This window comes from Pelodiscus sinensis, chromosome 22 (genome assembly GCF_052426305.1).
Source record: "Pelodiscus sinensis isolate ZL-2025 chromosome 22, ASM5242630v1, whole genome shotgun sequence".
NCBI classification, from domain to species: Eukaryota; Metazoa; Chordata; order Testudines; family Trionychidae; genus Pelodiscus; species Pelodiscus sinensis.
Window position 1 is genome coordinate 4,152,008 of NC_143073.1, and position 20,925 is coordinate 4,172,932.

General features: G+C 54.6%; 1 protein-coding gene across 1 annotated transcript in view; it reads left to right on the forward strand.

Moving 5' to 3' along the window:
- Window positions 1-280: 280 nt before the first annotated feature.
- LOC102461102 (hepatocyte nuclear factor 6-like) overlaps window positions 281-20,925 on the forward strand; it is a 31,886-nt gene continuing 11,241 nt past the window's right edge. The window contains exon 1 of the mRNA XM_075907926.2: window positions 281-1,839. Within this exon, the coding sequence (XP_075764041.2) occupies window positions 903-1,839 (937 nt within the window). The 5' untranslated portion in view covers window positions 281-902. The remainder of the gene's footprint in view (window positions 1,840-20,925) is intronic.

A 20,925-nucleotide genomic window follows, 5' to 3' on the forward strand; every position in this document is an offset into this window, starting at 1 on the left:
GTGTGTGCGAGGGAAATCGATGCGCCTAGCTGTGGGCTAGGGCCGGCCAGTATCCTCTGGAGGGAGGTGCAGAGAGTCAGACTGTGCTTGTGTGTGTGTGCGTGTGTGTGTGTGTGTGTGTGTGTGTGTGTGTGTGTGTGTGGAGGAGACACAAAGAGGATGGGACTGTTTGGAGCTGCAGCTATTAAAACCAGAGAGACAGAGAGAGCGATCTGATCCGTCCCTTCTCTCCCCCCCCCCCCAAAAAAAGAAACCCACAGGCAGCTGCTAATTGCTGGCGTCTGCTGCTTTGCGAGCATTTGCCTGGAGATCTCCTTGGACTACGCTGCCAGCAGACCCGCTGAAAGCTCCAGGAAGGGGGGGTCTGAAATCTTGCTGCTGATTTTCATTTCATTGTTGTCCTGGGGTTTTATTTATTTATATTTTTGCCTCTCCTCCCCCCCTCCACAAATGCCTAGAAAAAGCAGCAGCCGGCGCTAGGTAAGCCAGGTTCTTCATGAACTTTCTCACTTTGCTTGGGGATTAAAGGGAGGGGTGGGGGGATTTCTCCAGCCTTCCCCCCTTTCCCCTATACTCCTCCTCCCCCCCCTACAAAATCCACGCTGCCTTGGGTTAGAATGTGTCTCGTTTCTGATCCGTTGGAAGGGGGCCTGTCTGTGGGCTGGGGAGCACTGATGAGTCTCCCTGGGGTTGCGAGAGGGTCCAGTGCTGCTAGCTTTCCCAGCCTGGAGACAAGATCTGGTTGCTGAATTCACAGGACTTCCCCCTTTGCCTGTGCGCCCATCCCCGCTGGCAGACGGCAGAGACCCCCCGGCAACCTGGCAAGCCCTTCCCCACACTCCAGAAGCGCAAGATTAATGAGTGGCACAGTAGATAAAGGGAGGCTGCACTAGCCTGCAGACATGAACGTCCAGCTGGGTTTGGAGACCGCCGGGGACATGTCCAGCCAGGAGCAGGAGCTGATGCACGGCCAAGGCAGAACCTTGCACTCCGCTCTCCCCAGACCGTCTCTGGTGGCCTCGGTGCTGGACGGCAGTGAGTACCACCGAGCCGAGCACCCCCTGGCCACCTCTTTGCACCCAGGGCTTGGCTTTGGCGGGGACTCGCCCAGCGGGGCCACCAACAGCTACACCACCTTGACGCCCCTGCAGCCGCTGCACGAGAAGTTCCACCACCAGCACCACCACCACCACCAGTGCTTGCCGGTGGGCAATGTGATCGGGAGCTTCACCCTCATGAGGGAAGAACGGGGCCTGGGCTCCGGCGGTAACTTTTACAGCCCGTACCACAAGGAGCTGGGCATGGGGCAGGGTCTGTCGTCCCTGCCCAGCCCCAACCTGACCCCCATGCATAGCTACAGCCACTCGGCCGGACACTTGGGCAACGAGAAGATGGTGACGGCCAACAATTTCGACGCCCACCCGGCCATGTTCGGCAGGCTGGACCAGCACTTTTCCAGGGAAATTTCCCCCTCCCAGAACTCCAGCATGGGATCCCCAAATGGCGTGGGCCCGCACCATTACGTCCACGCCAGGCCGGACATGAACTCCAGACCCACCCAGCCCATCTCCACCCAAACCACCGTCCTCTCCAGCCAGCTGGAGGAGATCAACACCAAAGAAGTGGCCCAGCGGATCATCGCTGAGCTCAAGAGGTACAGCATCCCCCAGGCCATCTTTGCCGAGAGGGTGTTGTGCCGGTCGCAAGGCACCTTGTCAGACCTCCTCAGGAACCCCAAGCCTTGGAGCAAGCTGAAGTCGGGGAGGGAGACTTTCAAAAGGATGTGGCGGTGGCTGCAGGAGCCCGAGTTCCAGAGAATGGCAGCTTTAAGGTTAGAAGGTAAGATACTTTTTATGAGCATGACCAGAAACTGAGCCTGGAACAATACAGGGGTCCCCGGCCCTGCCTCTTGATTTCCACGAGCGAGCGAGAGCAAAGGTCGCGGGTGTCTCTGCTCGGCGCTGGCCAAACTGTAAGGCCCAAATGAAGCAGCGGTGCAACAGTAATGACCCTCTGGGCCCATCTGGCTTGGGAATTGGGATCACAGCTCTTGATTGGAACTTGCACTGTGTGCGCGCCATTGGGGGGGGGGAAGGATGCGCCGGAGGCGTTCTCTCGCCTGCATTCCCTGTATTGTTTCAGGGTCCTTTCCACATCCGCACAGGAGGCTTCATTCCTTCATCCCCCACCCCCACTCGCCTTGTGTCCGTGTTGCAGTTCAAGCAGGTTTTTCACCTCGCCCCGGGGCCTATTGCTGCGCCGTGGTGTAACTGACCGTCTTAGCCTCCCGGTCCACGCGGAGCCCTTGTTCTCCAGGGTTGGATGCCCTATTGGGAGCCAAAGCGGATGGGAGTCTTTCCGCTGCGGTCAGTGAGTTTTGGACGGGGGGCGGTGTAGGGGACAGAGAACCCTGAAGCCAGCTCCCGTTTCTGTGCCCACGTTTTTAGCGTAGGGTTAGCTGGAGGAGGAACCCCGCCGGGGAAGGATTTACAGCGCCTGCCCTTCCAGTAGAAAGCGGGGTGGCCTTTTTCACTGATCAACCCCCTTGGATTGTCTAAAGCAAGGACCAGAATTCCACACAGTGTAAATCCCATTGACTTCTGTGGAACAACCCTGATTTATGCCAGGGTCCTGGTTAGGCAAGCCAGACAGGCCCAAAGCCCGTCTATCCCAGTATTGGACTGGGGTTGGCACCGGATGCTCCAGAGGGAGGTGTAAGAAACCCTGCAGTGATGGGCCAGCCTGGCGCGGGGTCTCTCCCTCCAATAGTCTAGAGCTTGTGGTAAGTCCTGAAGCAAGAGATTCTTAATCACGTGCTTATCTTTAAGCATGCACTTAAGTCCCATTAAAATCAATGACGCTAATATCCTTTTGGGGGGGTGGGAACTTGGCTGAATCCAGGCTGGTTGAGGATTTGAGCCTTATCCTTCAAAATGAGGCTCCTAAATCCCTAACGAATGGGCCTGTTTCCCCACCTCTTCTCCTCCAACTGTTTCCATGGGAGCTCGTGGGGGTTTAGTGCGTCTGAAAACGAGTCTAGATATTGAGTGGCCTCGCTATGGATTGAGGAGCCTAACGTTTGCCCTTCGTTTTGAAAAATCTCTCTGGCCGGTGACTCTTCCCCTCCTGGCTGCGGTTCGATGAGTTTGCATGGCCGCTCGGAATGATTCTTTTTTTTCTTTCTTTCGCCTTCCTGCTTTGAGGCTCTCCCGTCCCCTTCAGAAGGGATGGTGCATTTGAAAAAGCGAGGGGGGGGAGATGAAAAGATAACGCCGATGCAAAGCACTGGCAGTATTTTAGGCTCTCGGCCTGGTCCCCATCTCTCTGAGGGCATGTCTACACAGCAGCAGCATTTCGGAGTAACTGACGTTATTCTGAAATAACAGTGCACGTCTACACAACAAGCCTTTATGCAGGAGGACGTCTCTCTCTGACTCCTGTAACCCTCGTTTCCCAAGGAGTAAGGGCAGTCGGAGGAAGAGCGCTCTACCAGCGACTTCCTGCTGTGAAGATGGTGCCAAAAGCCGAGTTATGCTATTTCCACTTCAGCTGCGCAATTGACGTTGAAGTTGCATCACTTCATTCGACTTTAACCCTGCTGTGGAGACATGCCCTGAGTTTCCTCCCAGTGAGCCGGTTAGCGGTGGTTTTGTGTGGATGTATATTGAATGCCTTATGACAACAGCCCTCACACCCCACCCTATGACACCCCAGGGCCCTCCGATAACAGCCTTTCTTTGCTCGGTAGCTAATAATGATGCAATTATGGATCCACTGGGAAAGTAGAAACAAAATGGGGGTTTTTGTGGCAATGATACTTTGACAGTCGAGGGCTCCTTACCCTGACTTTCAATGAAATATTGTAGGAAGAGAAGGAACAGGCCTGAGTAATAAGAAACGTCAGCAAGTCCAGGGACTGAGCCATAGAATAAAACCTCCCAGTGGCTGTTGTGAGCTTTGAATCCAGTGTGTAGTTATTTCCAAAAGGCTTCCATCTCCAGCGTACACTGTGCTTTCCATCCTCCGGCCCCTCTTGTTTTATCTTTCTCGCGGCGCGAGAAGTTTGCAGCGTTTATTCCCGCCAGGGTTCGTGGGAAAGCAAAAGGTTTCTCTTCTCTTCTCTTCTCTTCTCTTCTCTTCTCTTCTCTTCTCTTCTCTTCTCTTCTCTTCTCTTCTCTTCTCTTCTCTTCTCTTCTCTTCTCTTCTCTTCTCTTCTCTTCTCTTCTCTTCTCTTCTCTTCTCTTCTCTTCTTCCTGGTTTCCTCACAAGCATGTTTATTCCTAGGGCAGGGGTCTGGGCATGGACAGCTGGCGGGGGAGGTCTGTATTAGCTGCACTAGGCCTTGCCTTGCCTCTGATTTCTAGCATGGACTAAGACAGCCATCGGTGTGGGGTTCTTGCCCGAGTGCCCCAGCTCTGATGTTGGCACCGCAAAGGCCAAGAGCCAAATTGAACACTGGCCAAAGCACAGCAGGGGTTGTATGGTTCTCCTGCCGGGCCATGCACAGCTCTGACTTCGATTGTGTCCCTTCCACTGCGCAAGGATGGGCAGCCAGGAATGACGCTCTCCACGAGGGTTCAGGGACAGCGAAGGGCAGAGAAGGCCCCTGCTGCACACAGCCCACGGCTGATCCCAGCAGGGGCGAATGTGTCTCCCTGTAATGTCGCTTGTGAGTGGCTGCCTCCCTCCAGGCGAGTGTTGTGTGGTCCGTTCCGTGGGCGGTGGCCCTGGTTTTCAGGCAGACACCATTGCGAGGGCCGAGTTGGGAATGTCGGCTTGGTTACAGCCAGGGAGTTAGTCGCAGCCTTGTGTTAGCAACGCAGGTTCGGCTGGGCTCAGGGGCAGGTTAGGTGTTCCTGCTTCGCTGGCTGGAAGGGTTGGCTTGGGGCTTTGGCAACTCCTACACTACCTAGACAGGGAAATTTGAAGCCCAGTAAGGTTGGCTCATTTCCACCCGGCTGGGACTGAGCTCCAAGGGGCCTGTCACCCAGAGACACCCCGGCCTGCTCTGCATGGATGAGAGACCCCACCCAGAGAAGGGGAGACTTTAAGGCCAGAAGGGATCTGTTAGAAGAGATCTTCCAGTCTCTGTCCTCCTGAACACAGCTGTGCCCTGGTCTGAAGATCTCAAGGGGTGGCTACCGCACCACTTGTCACTCTGCTGTTCATAATCAAAGCCTTTTTTCCAGCCTGGATTTGTCTGGCTTCGGCGTCCGGCCATTTGATTTCTTTCTCCCCTCTATCAGTGGTTCTCAAGCAGGGGTACATGTACCCCAGGGGTGCACAGAGGTCCTCCAGGGGGTTACAGCTGGAGATTTGCCTAGTTTTACAACCAGCTATGTATTTTACAACCTAGCGAAGTCAGTGCAATCGAAAACGGGTGGAGGTTTCAGACCCCCGCAGGAATGTCTACACTACAATTTTTAGCCCTATAGTACAAGCCTGAATCAGCTGCCCTGGACTCTGAGGAGTCCTGTGGCACCTTATAGACTAACTGAAGTGTAGGATCTGACGAAGGGGTCTTTGCCCACGAAAGCTTATGCTCCTACACTTCATTTAGTCTATCAGGTGCCACAGGACTCCTCGTCGCTTTTGCAGATTCAGACTAACACGGCTACCCCTCTGATCCTGGACTTTGAGAATCACTTCTGCTGCGGTTGGTTTGCAGTGTTGATTTGCCCTCGGTCTTTCCCCCTAAGGCATTTTTCTCCAGTTCCCAAATAATTGTTGCGGCTCTTCTCTGTACTTTATCTAAGTGTTCAGTATCCTTCATAAAACGTGGTCTCCAGAACTGGCTGCAGTAGTCCCATATCAGGGAAATCCCTTCCCTACTCACTACTTCCCTGTGTATACATCCAAGGATAACATTAGTCCTTTTTGCTATTAGTTGGTTCCACCCCAGAGGTGGCTGCTTGCTAGTGATTGGTTACCTTATTATTTTTCATTATGCTGTAGCTTCTCAGAATACTAGCCAGCCCCCCACGGAGCCCAGTGCTGTGCAAACACAGAACAAAGTGAGGGACCCTGGCCCGACCCAACCCGTTCTTGTTACTTCCACTGAGAGCCATCCGCCAGACCAGTGCGCAGCGGCAGTCAAAAAAGCAAACAGAATGTTAGGGATCATTGGAAAAGGGATAGAGAATAAGACAGAGAATATCGTATTGCCTCTGTGTAAAACCATGGCACGCTCACATCTGGAATACTGCGTCCAGATGTGATCGCCTCAATTCAGAAAAGATACATTGGCATTGAAAAAGGTTCAGAAAAGGGCAACAAAAATGACGAGGGGTTTGGAACAGGTGCCATATGAAGAGAGATTAAAAAGACTTTTCAGTTTAGAAAAAATGAGACTAATATGGAGATATGAGAAAGGTCTATACAATCATGACAGGAATGGAGATAGTGAATAAGTAAAAGTTATTTATTTGTTCCCATAACGTAAGAACTAGGGGTCACCAAATGAAATTAATAGGTAGCAGTTTTAAAATGAACAAAAGGAAGTTTTTCTTCATGCAGCGCACTGTCAACCTGTGGAACTCCTTGCCAGAGGATGTTGTGAAGACTAGGACTTTAACAGGGTTCAAAAAAGAGCTAGATAGATTCATGGAGGTTAGGTCCATCAATACTTATTGGCCAGGATTGGTAGGAATGTTGTCTCTCACCTCTGTTTGTTAGGGGAGGGATCACTTGATGATTACATGATTCTGTTCACTCCCTCTGGGGCATCTGGCATTGGCCACTGTTGGCAGACAGGATACTGGGCTGGATGGACCTTTGGTCTGACCCAGTGTGACCGTTATTACGTTCTTGTGCTTTGGGCTCGGAATTTGAGTTGGCCCACAGAATGTGGGAGACAGAAAGGACCCACAAAAGCAACCAACGAGTCCAACGACAAAAGACTAGCCAATGTATTAAGGCGTAAGCGTTCCAGAGATACAACTCGCTTCCTCGGATGCCTGGCGGGAAAGGAAAGGCAGGGCTCCAGGGATGGGACTAGTGTGACATCCGTGCTAATGCACTCAGCAGGGTGGACATGGCTCCCCTCCCGCCGTGATGACAAGGTGAGAGAACCCGATGAGGAAATGACGTGTTGTAACGAAAGGAGCCATTCCATGTCTGTATTCCAACCCATTTTGACTTTGAAGTGGTGCCCAGCCTGGCAGGATGCCACATGCTACACTTCACATTGGTTGGAGGGGTGTCCTTCGCTGGGGCAGGAGAGGGAATGCAACATCAGGAGTTTTTGCAGGTGGGGGTGACTTGTTGCCAAGAGGCGCCAGGCTGGCTGGGATCCGTGGCGAGCCCTTGGCTTGTGAAACGGGGGCCCATGTGCCAAGGCCTTGGGCTTTGCATGGGGACTGTTGGGCAACGTCCATGGGAAGCTTTGCACAGCACTAAACCACCCCAGAGCAGTGAGGCATCTGCCTGTGGACACAGCCCTGGTCTGCAGCCTCTGAAAGAAAGCGAGGCAGGGCTCCCGGTTCCAGTCCACTCGCTCTCCCGCGGTCGCTGTAAGAAAGCGAGGCAGGGCTGCCGGTTCTGTTCCCCCCACTCTCCCGCGATCGCTGTAAGAAAATGAGGCAGGGCTGCCGGTTCCGTTCCTCCTGCTCTCCCACGGTCGCCATAAGAAAGCAAGGCAGGGCTCCCAGGTTCCGTTCTGCCCGCTCTCCCGCGGTCGCTGTAAGAAAACCAGGCAGGGCTCCTGGGTTCCGTTCTGCCCGCTCTCCCGCGGTCGCTGTAAGAAAACGAGGCAGGGCTGCCGGGTTCCGTTCCTCCCGCTCTCCCGTGGTCGCCATAAGAAAGCCAGGCAGGGCTCCCGGGTTCCGTTCTGCCCGCTCTCCCGCGGTCGCTGTAAGAAAACCAGGCAGGGCTCCCGGGTTCCGTTCTGCCCGCTCTCCCGCGGTCGCTGTAAGAAAACCAGGCAGGGCTCCTGGGTTCTGTTCCGCCCGCTCTCCCGCAGTCGCTGTAAGAAAACGAGGCAGGGCTCCTGGGTTCCGTTCCGCCCGCTCTCCCGCGGTCGCTGTAAGAAAACCAGGCAGGGCTCCCAGGTTCCGTTCTGCCCGTTCTCCCGCGGTCGCTGTAAGAAAACCAGGCAGGGCTCCCGGGTTCCGTTCCGCCCGCTTTCCCGCGGTCGCTGTAAGAAAACCAGGCAGGGCTCCCGGGTTCCGTTCTGCCCGTTCTCCCGCGGTCGCTGTAAGAAAGCGAGGCAGGGCTCCTGGGTTCTGTTCTGCCCGCTCTCCCGCGGTCGCTGTAAGAAAGCGAGGCAGGGCTCCTGGGTTCCGTTCCGCCCGCTTTCCCGCGGTCGCTGTAAGAAAACCAGGCAGGGCTCCCGGGTTCTATTCCGCCTGCTCTCCCGCGGTCGCTGTAAGAAAGCGAGGCAGGGCTCCCGGGTTCCGTTCTGCCAGCTCTCCCGCAGTCGCTGTAAGAAAACGAGGCAGGGCTCCCGGGTTCTGTTCCGCCTGCTCTCCCGCGGTCGCTGTAAGAAAGCGAGGCAGGGCTCCTGGGTTCTGTTCCGCCCGCTCTCCCGTGGTCACTCTGGGGTGGGACCTTTCCCCTCTCTGAACGTCTGCTTTCCCTTCCCCGCCAGACGAAGACGATGAGTCGTGCGGAGGGGTTACAAAGGCTCAGCAATGATTCTAACGTACGCCCAGGCTCCGGGATGGACGGGGAGCACCGTTTCTGTGCCGCGCTCCTGCCGGTGGGGCGGGATCTTCCCCCTGGTGGAATAGACACCGTTTTAAGACATTTTCACCCAAATATCATGGGAAAAAACACTTTGATTTTCCCTCCCCCCCTTTTTAATATGCATTTTCCTCTGCTGTGTGTGGATACAGCAGCGAGGAGGCCAGAAAATGAACCTGGCTAGACCTCCACCCCCGAACACTCCCACCTCCCTGGGGCCTTTTCTCTCCCTGTCTCTGGCACCGCGGCCAAGGGCTGGGCGGGGGGAAATGGGCTTGGGGGAGGAGGGGCTACTTACCCGATGTGCTCACAAGCAAGATGGCGGAGCCCCAGCCTTCTTGGTCACTCCCTTGGCGGTGCGGCTGCCCTACGGTACTCCCTGCAGGATAGCTCTGCCTGCAGGCTCCCGGCCCCCCCGGCCATTCTCATATCATGTCCCTCAGAACAGCAGCCCCTCCCTCTGCATGTTATGGAACCCAGTCCCTTTCCCGGGGCTTCCGGTTGTCCTGGAGCAGCCAAACCCCGACCTGGCTTTCAGTTAAGAGAAGAGGAAGCCGCCTGCCAAATTTGGTGGCCTGAGCTCTTGAACAAACAGACTCACAGACAGACGGACAGACAGACGCAGTCTGAAATGGAGATGGAGAAACAGACAGAGACAGAAAAAGAGATGATTTAAATAAATGTAGATGCTGAATGATGCAGAGTCTCAAAAGTGCCCGTCTTTGTGCTTTGGTGCCTAAAAATCTTTATGAACCTGCCCCTAGGGCTTAAAAGATAATCAATGATTTTAGGCATAAATTCCTGAACCCCTGTGCCCCTCAGGTTAAATGGGGGCACCGAAGGGCTATCCGTGAAAATAATAATTGTGCTTTCAGGAGATCAGGCCCCTGTAAGACGACTCTGGTTGGGCTTCCCAAACTGCTAGTCCCTTTTGCAAAAGACTCGGCTTTGCACGTGTCACTTTTAGTGTAAGCGGCGGTTACGATGCTGTGACGGCGCGTTGGGGGTCCCCCGTCTCCTGCACCCCGAAATGGCATGAACAGACTTCACCAGCCAGTAGAATGGAGGTTGTTTATTGTTCCTCCAGCACAGCGCAGCACAGATGTAATCTGGTTACAGGAACTGGGGCTAAGAGGCCTCAGTGCCCCCCCCTTGAGATAGGGGAGTCCCAGCCCCCTCCCCAGCTCCTTCTTCCCTGCTTTCCAGACAGGAACTAACTAACTCTCCTCCAGCCCTGCTCCCCAGCCAGGGCAGCATTCCACCTTCCTTTGATCCTCTCCATGGGGGGTGTCTGGTTCAACAAGTTTGGCATCACCTTTGCCTAGTGAGGTTTTCCCTGCTGGGTCTTGCTCCAGACAGCAGGGGTCACCACAGCCCAGCAAGTACCCCCACTACGTCACAGATGCCACCACCAGTGGGTGTGGTGCTATTGGCTATGCTGGTAGCCAAGCCACGAGCCAGCATCCCTGACGCCCAAGAATAGTGTGCCGGATCCCCGGCCATTCCTCGCAGGAACAAAGGTGTTAGGATTCGATTTCTTGGGCTTCCAACCCTTGTAATTTCATCGTGACGCTGTTGGGTTTTCTTAGAGCCCCAGCTCCTGGGGTCAGGTGATCATGCAAGACTCTTGCATTGTCACTTCTGGCTGTTTTGGGAGGGTTAATTTCTAGTTTTTAGCATTGTAGAGGGAAGCTTGCAAATGTGACCCTTAGATAGCAAATACAAACACCAGGTTTATTCCATGACTCTTGCTCCGAACACGTGACTTTCGGGGAGGGAGTAAACACGTACTGTTTGATGGCTTGGGGTGGGCAGGCAGTACTGACTCCCTATAAATAGACAGGTCTCCTGAAAAGGGGAAACATTACACCTGGACATCAGCTGAGCTCCTATTAATTCTGGGCCCCGTGCTGTACCACTAAAGTCGATGTGGGTTTTGTCGTTATTTCTAACAAGCGCAGGATCAAACCCTTCTAGGCTGAATTTACAAACTAACTTGCGGGACTTTCTCTGGGTCCGCCTACCTTGCCCCCTTTTCAAAACAGAGGGAGATCGGAAATAGGGCTCCTAGAAAGACAGTGCTTGTTAGGAAAGCTACGGTAATACTTAGAAGCCACTTCCTTGCCTGAAGAATACATCATAAAAGGTTGGCCCACTAGACCGTAATGTGCCACTAGACCTTTTATCTCCAGCTTCCTTAGATAAAAGGTACTTTGGATTTGCAAACAACATGTCTTTGCAACAAGACTGTCAAGGGGCAGGAGACCTGCCTAGCCTGAGACTGTGGAAACTCAGACAGGTCTGGTATCAGGGGTTTGGGACTGGACAGTCTTTTCATTCCTAGATGTGTGCGGTGCCTAGCCAGGGGGGTGGGATCCAGCCAGGTAGGGTGCTGAACTGGGATTGAGGGAGGGATGGGGTCCTGCCACTAGATCCTCATCAAGTTGCTTCCCCCCCCCGCCTCAGTTTCCCCTCTTACCCTTTGTCTCGTCTCTTTTGCTTATCAGCTCTTTGGGATACGGACTGTTTCTCACCATATCCAGGGGGACCCCATCTTGACTGGGGACTGTGGACGCTGCTGCTGTGCCTATTCTTTGAGCTGGCCGTGTGGGTGAGCTAACGCGCTAACCACAGAGCGTTGCCTGGCTGGGCACAGGTCAGCAGCAGCCTCAAGGATGGTGCTGCCTGAGACACAAGGCACTCCTCGGGGCAGCTGTCCCCTCACGCCACGGCCCACGAGCGCCGAGCACTGGCTGCCAGCCCCACCCCCGGGGGCTATCAAATAATTGTATAACTAAGATTTGGTGCGGTGACACGATTATTGAATTGAATGGTATCTAACATCCTTACCAGGAACAGAACCCATGACTCCCGGGTCACTGTCTGGTGCAGGACTACTCAGCACGCGGCCCACAGGTGGGATCCTTTGAACGTGGCCTCCCCTGGGGACATGCTCCACAATGGCGAGTCAGTATAATGGTCTTCTGTTGACATGCGTTTTAGTAGTTACATTCCCGGACTGTCATTGCTTATTGAAAGTGCTGTCGTATGGGTGGAAATTGGGTAACTATTACATTTTATTAATATCAGCAGAACCTCTCTAGTCTGGCACCCTAGGGACCTCACTGGTCCCGAACCAGAGGATGCGCCGGATTGGGGAGGTCAGTAGTGTCTTGCAGCATGACCAGCACTTCCACTGCTTGCTGGGCTCTTAGCAGACATTGAGGGCTAACTCAGAGCTAACCAACAGCACAGAGCCCTGAGAGCCAGGACTGGGGGGCTGTCAGCAATCTTCATGGGGTGGTGGGAAAGTTGGCCACGCCCGCCAGAGAGGTTCCATCGGTACTTTAATGGAGAAGTGTACTCAAGTTGCAGCGCTGTGAGCGCTCTGCTCTTACAGCGTGGCTGGGAAGTGGGGAGAGGTGGCTGCTTTGTGGGGATGCTGCATTAGGGGGTGCACAGGTGGCGAAGGGTGGCCCTGCTTTCTGGCTGCCTTGTGCAATGCACAGCAGAAAGCCCCACGCCTGGGGGAGTCAGACAGGCCCTTCCAACCAGCCCTGCTCCCCCCACTTCCGCTGCAGTCAGACGCGGCGCGTTCCCTGGGCAGAATCTGTGCCGGTACGTGAGCCACAGACCAAACACTGGGCCTTGCTGCTGCAAAGGAATCGACGCGCGAGGCTGAGAATTGACAGCGGGGGCCCTGTGCGCGGAGGCTGCGACCGGGCTTCTCAGAACAGGCTGGCAAACAACCCACCTGCCCCTGCTCCCCCGGGATTCTCTGGCTCATGCGGGCGTGTGGCAGGAGCCGAAAGCCACTGAGATTTGCTTGGGTAACACCAGAGGGAGATCAGAACTGGGCACAGCCTGTCAGCCCTGCTCTTGGATCAGCTGCCCCCTAGGAATCAGGCCAGGTGTTCCTGCCCCTCCCTCCTCCCCTCCCCATGTTCCCCGCCTCCCACCCGGGACGACCCCCAGGGGTCAGGTCTGGTCTTGGCAGCCCGGCCGTCAGTGTGACCCAAAGCGGTTGCCCTCTGAGGGCTGCTTTGTGTGAAACGAGTTGTTGGGACTCAGCCCGTGTTACCTACAAAACGGTGCCCTCGGGGAATGGGGCGGCAAAGGACCCGAAATGTCTGAACGCGAGTGAAAATCTGTGCCGAGGGAGGGGCAAATCTTCACTTCAAGGCAACTCAAAATGTCCAAGGAGATTTTTTCTGAATCAATGAAAAAAAAAAAGGGTTTTGGGTAGGAACTAATGGGATTTGTTTTCAAAGAGGGAGATTTGGGTTTGGCTCCCCCAGCAAAAAATCCAGTGGTTGCGCCGCATTATTTTGAAGCGCAGCAATAGTTCCTCCCTCCCGGGGTTCTTCGGGGCTGGAAGAGCATCTGAATTCTCCCCCGACGGTGGGTCAGAGAGATCACGTGGGCCGTGGCGCTGTGCTTTTCTGGGTCGCCTTCCGGCGCAGCTAGCGAGCAGCCTTCTTGGCAGCTGTCCTCCTTCGCCCTGGATGCCCCTGAGATCACAGCTCTTTCTTAGCATCTGTTAACGTAGTCATTTGCAAGGGGGAGGGGATCAGCACCTCCATTTTACAGATGGGGAAACTGAGGCCCGGGGAGGGGATTTGCCTGACGTGACACAGGAAGTCAGTGGCAGAGATGGGAAACCCACAGGAGTGGGGGGATGAGACTGGGAAGCCTGAGTCCTGTTCCCATGTGCACCAATTGCTGCTCTTCTGCGAACGCCACTTTCCCCATCCACACAATGGGGCAAAAGATACTGAATGGGGGGGAAGCTTATGTCGCGCTTTAAAGACGAACAAAACGGTTTAATAGGTGATGAGCTTTCGTGGGGCCGGACCCATTTCCCGGAACAGAGCTGCTGTTTGAGGTAGTATAAACAGGCCCTCTTCCTGGAGTTGGGACTAGAACCCAGACGCCCTGGCGGCCGTGCCCGCCTGCGCGAACCACTAGCCGCACGTCCTAGCCTGCCGCCCGGCACTGAAATGAAACGTGTGTTCCTAAGAGACGGAGACATCGACTTCCCTCCTGTTTTAATTAGGGCATGTGCTGTAACCTAGAGCAAGGGCTGGGGTAGAATCTCAAGGGAGTGGCGGGGGACCTTAGGAGAATGAAGTCAGACAGCTGGGAACTGGTTGGGCTGTACTTTCCCAGTGAGAAACGATTCCATGCTGCCCTCATGTAGGATCTGTGCAAATTCCAGCTGTGAGCCAGGAGCCGAGTAATTAGCGAGGGGGGAGCGGCTCTGGATGTGATGGGCAGGCAGAGTCAGGAGGTTGGCTGGGCGCAGAGACAATAGGGAGAGGAAGGCCAATGGGGCTTAGGGTGTGAGCCTGCAATTTAGGAGACGTCTCAGGCAGGCTCAGATCCTCCTGCCACCAACTTCCTGGCGCTGGGCAAGTCGCCGAGGACATGTCCGCACTGGGGAGTAATTTCGAAATAACCAGGCGAACACCCACACGACCAGGCCTGTTATTTCGAAATAACAGCGCCTGCTTGCGAAGGGGTGTGGCTACACAGCAGCGTTATTCCGGAATAACAATGCGAGCGTCTACACAGCAATTCCATTATTTCGGAATAAATTCCGACTTCTGTAAGCCTCATTCCACGAGGAACAACGCCTCTTCCGAAATAGCTATTTCGGAATAGCAGTAATGTGAGGGGGGTGTCTACACAGCAAAGTTATTTCGGAATAATGGCCCTTATTCCGAAATAACTATGCGAGGGTCAACACGGCCATTCCGTTACTTCAAAATAATTTCGAAATAATGGACGGCTTATTCCGACTTCTGTAAACCTCATTCTGTGAAGAATAGCGCCTATTTTGAATGAGCTATTTTGCAATAAGGCATATGTAGACGCTCCACGGATGCTGTTTTGAAATATCCCTTCACTGGGGCCATGCTTAGTTATTCCTCCTGTGGCTTTAAATCGAGATAGAACATCTACATCAGGGGAGTCTGCCACAGACTAATTTGGAGGCTTCCCTGAAGTGTAGATGTGCTATTTCAAAATAACTATTCCAGAATAGCTTATTCCAAAATAACTATGCAGTATAGATGTAGCCTGGATGCTCCACAGCTGTTATTTTGAAATAGCTCTTCCACAGGGCCATTCAAAGTAATTACTCCCCAGTGCCTCTTGGGGCTCTAAATCGAGTTAGGACATCCACATTAGGGGAGCCTGCCTCGGGCTAATTTTGAGGCTTCTCTGTAGTATAGACGTGCTATTTCGAAGTATTTCTTCTGGAACAGCTTATTCAAAACAAGTGTACCATGTAGACATACCCCTCAGGAATAAGTTTATTTCAAAATAGTTATTTTGGGAGTTATTATTTCAGAATAAATGATTTTGAAATAACCTGGTAGTGTAGACATAGCCTGAGAGTATGACTACGCTGCAGCGGAAATCCACAGCTGGCCTGTGTCGGCTGACTCAGGCTCAGGGGCTGTTTAAGTGAGGGGTAGAGGCCACGTCTGGAGGATTGCATCCAATTCCGAAAATGGCGATCGGGGCTTTTTTGCGGAAAAGCGCGTCTAGATTGGCCAACAAAAAGTGCTTTTGCGGAAGAGCGTTTGTGCCAATCTAGACGCTCTTTTCCAAAAATGCTTTTAACGGAAAACTTTTCCATTAAAACCATTTGTGGAAAATCATGCCAGTGTAGACACAGCTAGGAGTGTGGGGAAGCACTGGGATGGGTTCCCTAGGGAGAGGGTGGAATCTCCATCCCTAGAGGTTTTCAAGTCCCGGCTTGACAAAGCCCTGGCTGGGATGAGTTAGTTGGGTTGGTCTTGCTTTGGGCAGGGAGTTGGACTTGGTGACTCCCGAGGTCTCTTCCAGCCCTATGTTTCTATGTTCAGGCTCAGACCCTGGGAGGCAGGAGGGACCCAGAGCTCCAGCTGTAGCTGACATCCTGGCTACGTCTACACTGGCATGATTTTCCGGAAATGCTTTTAACAGAAAAGTTTTCTGTTAAAAGTATTTTTGGAAAAGAGCGTCTAGATTGGCACGGACGCTTTTCCGCAAAAGCACTTTTGGCAGAAAAGCATCCGTGCCAATCTAGACACGGTTTTGTGCAAAAAAGCCCCGATCGCCATTTTCGTGATCAGGGCTTTTTTGCGGAAAACAAATCTGAGCTGTCTACATTGGCCCTTTTGCACAAAAGTTTTGCGCAAAAGGACTTTTGCCCGAACGGGAGCAGCATAGTATTTCCGCAAGAAGCACTGATTTCTTACAGTAGGAAGTCAGTGCTTTTGCAGAAATTCAAGCGGCCAGTGTAGACAGCTGGCAAGTTTTTCCGGAAAAGCGGCTGATTTTCTGGAAAAACTGGCCAGTCTAGACACAGCCCCTAAGTCTATCCTAAAGGTACATGTACACTGCATATCCCACCTGTAGGGGTGCGTACTCCCCACCATGCCTCAGTGACTCACTGCCAGTCTTCATCTAGCCCATCTCTGGGCAAGCTGCAGTCTGCACAGGCTGCTCATCACTGGCACAGAGTGTAGATTTGCTACCCCGCTTCCCAGGGCTGCCACCCTCCAAGCCCCAGGCCTTGCTCCCCCAGTCCTGTTCTTGCTCCTCGGAGCCGCCGGCTTCCTCAGCTAGCAGCTCCTTACTGCTCTCTCCCCTCAGCAGGGCACTGTTCTTCTTTATAGAGCCCCCCCGCTGGGCCCTCATTAGCCCTAACGACCTCAGCTGGGTCTTTTCTTTCAGCCCCTGCTCTGGGCCTGGGTTTTGCCCCTAAAGGGCTAGTGCAGGGCATGCATCCTGTCACATGCCCTCCCTCTCGGACAGGGCTTCCCCTCCCCGGCTGGCCCCCATTCCGGGTCTTGGGTGTACTTTCCCTCTGGCCTGGGTTTGTGGTTGCTGCCTGGGTTTGTGGTTGCTGCTATTCCCCCTGGCCCGTGCAAACCTTCTGGCTCAGGTTTGCGGCTTTGCCGCTTGAGCTGCGTCCACACTGCAAAAGGGCAGGGCTTGGACCCAACCCGCAGCAGGAATTAGGCTCAGACCTGCCCCCTTGATGGACCAGATCCCGACGGCTTCTTAACCCAAGTCAGACTGATTTGTGTGTCCACAGATAGGGGCTTGGGCTCAAACCTGAGTCTGAACCCAGCTTCACAATGCAGTGTAGACACAGAGATCTAGCTCCTGAAAGACATTTGCATGCTTAATTTGCATTGATTTCAATGGGAGTTAGCTGCATATGTAGCTCTGCAGAGCAGGGCTTTGGTGTCACCGTGCCTCAGTTTCCCATCCGTACAATGAGGTCCTCTCATACCATGGTGATGGGAGTCAGATGGGTAGACAGAATCCCTCAGGATGCTTCTGTCCTTTCCAGCTCCCCTCCACTCCTGTATCCTGCTGATTTGTTATTGTAGGGTCTCCTGAGCAGGCCTGCTCATGTGCCTTTGTTGGTATAGGACCGGTGAGTGCTGAGAACGCAGGCTCTGCCCATGAGGTGACGGTCCAGGGAAGGCAGCTAACGCTCTCCTATCCCTGGAGCACCATGGGGGTGCAGCGATGTTTCGGGGGTGGGTTGGCTGTGGGGGTTTACAGACCTCATTGAGTCAAACCTTCTCGCCCTTCTATCTGACTGCTGCTCCCAGCCAGAGACGAGAAGTTCAGTAAGGGGTACGGTGCAATTCTCTGCCCCTATGGCTTCACACTGGACTCCCAATTCCAATACTTCCTGCCCCAGTGCCCCATTAAAGCAAGGGAGCAGGGATAGTAATTCAAGCAGGGGCGACTTGCAGCTAGGAGTGTAAAATCCTGTTTAAAATATTAACTGGTTAAACTACAAGATTAATTGGCCTGGTGCTGTTCTGGCTGGGCCAGGTGCCGGTTAACCAGTTGCCGGTTAACCGGTTATCCCGGTAAGCATGCCAGTAAGACAATGCTTACCAGGTAACTGGTTAACTGGTTACCCCTTCGTATCCCTCCGGGGAGACAGCATTCCTGGGTTCTCGTCTCTGCTCAGGAAGAGTGGTCCCTAGTGGTTAGAGCAGGAGAAATGGGCTGCTTTCTGCTTCCAGCTTTGGAGAGAGGAGCATGATCTGGCATGAGGGCCTGGGCCGGGGAGCCAGGACTCCTGCCCTGAGTCTCTGCAAGCTATTGGGCGGGACGGGACCTGCTTCCATTTCCCCACCTGTAACCATCTCTCCTAACACCCCACCGTGGAGGATCGGAGGCTCCCTGGTGCTTGGAGACATTCCCAGGGCAAGCATGAGGTCACGTTGCAATGCTGTGTCCCTGAGGCTGGGTACCACAGGGACGTAGCAGAGGCAGAGGCTGGCTAGCAGGGCAGGAGCCGCCGGTCTCCATCAGTGTTGCATGCTCAGGCCAGGCTGCCACCAGGGAAGCAAGAAGCAGCGTATTCCTGGCTGGTTCCCAACCCCCCTGGGGGCTTTATTTAAAGGAAGCCATTGATTTCCCCCCCCCCCCTTTCTCTCCGGCTGGCAGTCAGTCAGTCAGTGACAGTCACAAGCTAGTAGTCAATGACCCACAATTCCCTGCGCCTGATTCCCTGGAGCGGGGGGGGGGGGGGACTTTTCTGCAAGGGAAGCATTGATTTTTGGATTTGGCAAAATTAGCTCCTCTTTTTGCACTCCCCCATCCCCTCGCAGCCCTTGTTTACTGTCTGTGCACAGGGAGGGCGAAATTCTCTATGGATGCAAGTCCCTGGAAGTCAGTTTGTGCTCACACCATGGGTCTGGCAGCGGCCTGGTATATTTACAGTACCCTGAAAGGAGCCAGCAGTGAAAATCAGGCCCAGCTGAGTGTTGGTGTCTGCAGAGATTTTGCTTCTCAGTCTCTTTAAAACCCAACTTGGTCATCTTGCCTTGAAATGCCAGTTTGGCTGCTGGTTTGGTATGAGAGTTACCTTCTTGCCGGAGTCCCGGGCTAGGCTGCCTTCCGCTGGGTTGCCCTTTGGACCCAGGTATATGCAGTGGCTCTTGTTTAGCTTGGGGAGAGTTCCTGTTTTATCGGAGATGCTTAAGGGAAGGTCTTGGTCATTGTTCTCTGTCATCTGGATGCTTCTGTGGCCACCCGAGAGAGTCCAATGCCACCCCGCTGATTAGCAGAGCACTCACAATCAGGTTTTGTTTCTATGGGTGGTGCCCATTCGCACGTGCCTTGGTGCACATAAAAATTTATTCTGCACCTGGATGGAAAAGATTGGAGGGAACATTAGTCTTGGCTGTCCCCGGCGTTTGCTCCCCTCCGGGGCTGGGGAAGTTCCCCCAGATGTGGGTCTTTTAAGACTTGGTGCTGAGCCCAGTGGAGAAAGGAGTCAGAATCACAGAAGACTTGGATTGGAGACGGCCTCAGGAGGTCAGCTAGTCCTGCCCCCTGTCCAGTTGCCATTGGGTTTTGGGGGGGCGTGGAGAGAGCAGGGGAGGTGGCCTTGAAGGACAGCGGGTCATGTAGGGGGAGCAGGAGCAGAGAAAACGGAGGGGAAAGAGCTGAGAGAGCACAGTTCACCCCCCCCCCCCCCCAAAGCTCCCACTGGGTGCATGGGGCAGCCACAGAGAGCAGACCTGGCCATCTGGGCGTGGAGGTCTGGGCCCCTGTGTCTGCTCCCCTGCCCCACAGTGGGGATGGGGGAGGGAATTCTGTCTGGGGAGCGCCCCCCCCCCAGCACAAGTGTCACCATCGTGCCAGGGGCAGGGCAGCCCAACCCTCCCCGACAGGAAGGAGAAAGGTTTCATCCTGTCCGTGGGTGTTGACTCTCCCCGGCCCTGGTGGGGGGGTGCCGGTTGCCCTGCACCCACCGTGTCCACAGAGGATCCTACCGATCCGCCTGGCCTTCCCCATTGCCATGGCAACCCTGCCGGGCCATTGAGCTCCGCTGTCCGGAGGCCGGGCAGGGCCGTGTGCTGCCCCCGAGCCCCCACACAACTGGCACTGAGAGAGGACTGGTCCTTCTAGGCCAATCGTAGCCGTTCGGCCACCCCTCGGGGGCTGGAGCTGGCCCACTGGGATTGGGGCACCTAAGTCACTTAGGCATCTTGGGAGCCCAGCCTGGAACTTTAGGGCCAAACCCCCCTCTCGGTCACACCTACGAAAGGGGGAACTCAATGACCTTACGCTTGGGAAGCTGAAGGAGCCATTTGGCCCTTCATTTCTGACAGCCCCTCTCAAACAAACTGCTGTCGGGGCCAGTTATTATCGCAGGTGTTAGAACAGGTACATAAAAGCCCTGACTCAGAGCAGGGCCCGTCGGGCCGGGCGCTGCCAGACACAGAGTAACCGAGTTCAGGGCCCGTCGTGTCCGGTGCTGCCCAGACACAGAGTAACCGAGATCAGGGCCCGTCGTGTCCGGTGCTGCCCAGACACAGAGTAACGGAGATCAGGGCCCGTCGTGTCCGGTGCTGCCCAGACACAGAGTAATGGAGATCAGGGCCCGTCGTGTCCGGTGCTGCCCAGACACAGCGTAACCGAGATCAGGGCCCGTCGTGTCCGGTGCTGCCAGACACAGAGTAATGGAGATCAGGGCCCGTCGTGTCCGGTGCTGCCCAGACACAGAGTAACCGAGATCAGGGCCCGTCGTGTCCGGTGCTGCCCAGACACAGCGTAACCGAGATCAGGGCCCGTCGTGTCCGGTGCTGCCCAGACACAGAGTAACCGAGATCAGGGCCCGTCGTGTCCGGTGCTGCCCAGACACAGAGTAACCAAGATCAGGGCCCGTTGTGTCCGGTGCTGCCCACACATGTCCCTGCCCAAAGTCTAGCCAGCCAAGTGAAGGGTTATTTTGCAGAGGGGGAACTGAGGCACAGGGAGAGGACGTGACTCATCTGGGGAGCCGAGTCGGAGCTGCAATCCAGCCCTGCTCTCCCAGTTCTATTCCAGCCCCGTCACCACAAGGCCACGTGCCTCCTGCTGCTTATAGACGAAAGGTGTTTAGTCCAACTCCCACGGACTTCACTAGGAGCTGGGCTGATCCAGCTTTCAGGCCTGACCCTCAGCTCTCTGGCTTCTAAGAACATTCTCTGCCACCAGGCCCCTGTCTCATGCCTGCCAGTGCTTTAGGGTCCAGCATCTCCTCCCTCATCTCCTGCCTACGCTGCCAGCCTCCACAGTGCTGCCTCCCCCCAGCTCTAGGGTTCCCTGTAAGCAGTACTCTTGTGCAGCCACTCGGGAGAGATTCCAGTGCCACCCAGCTGATCAGCACAGCGCTCAGCTAGGTTTTTGTGTCTACTGGTGGTGCACATCCGCACCTGCCTTGGT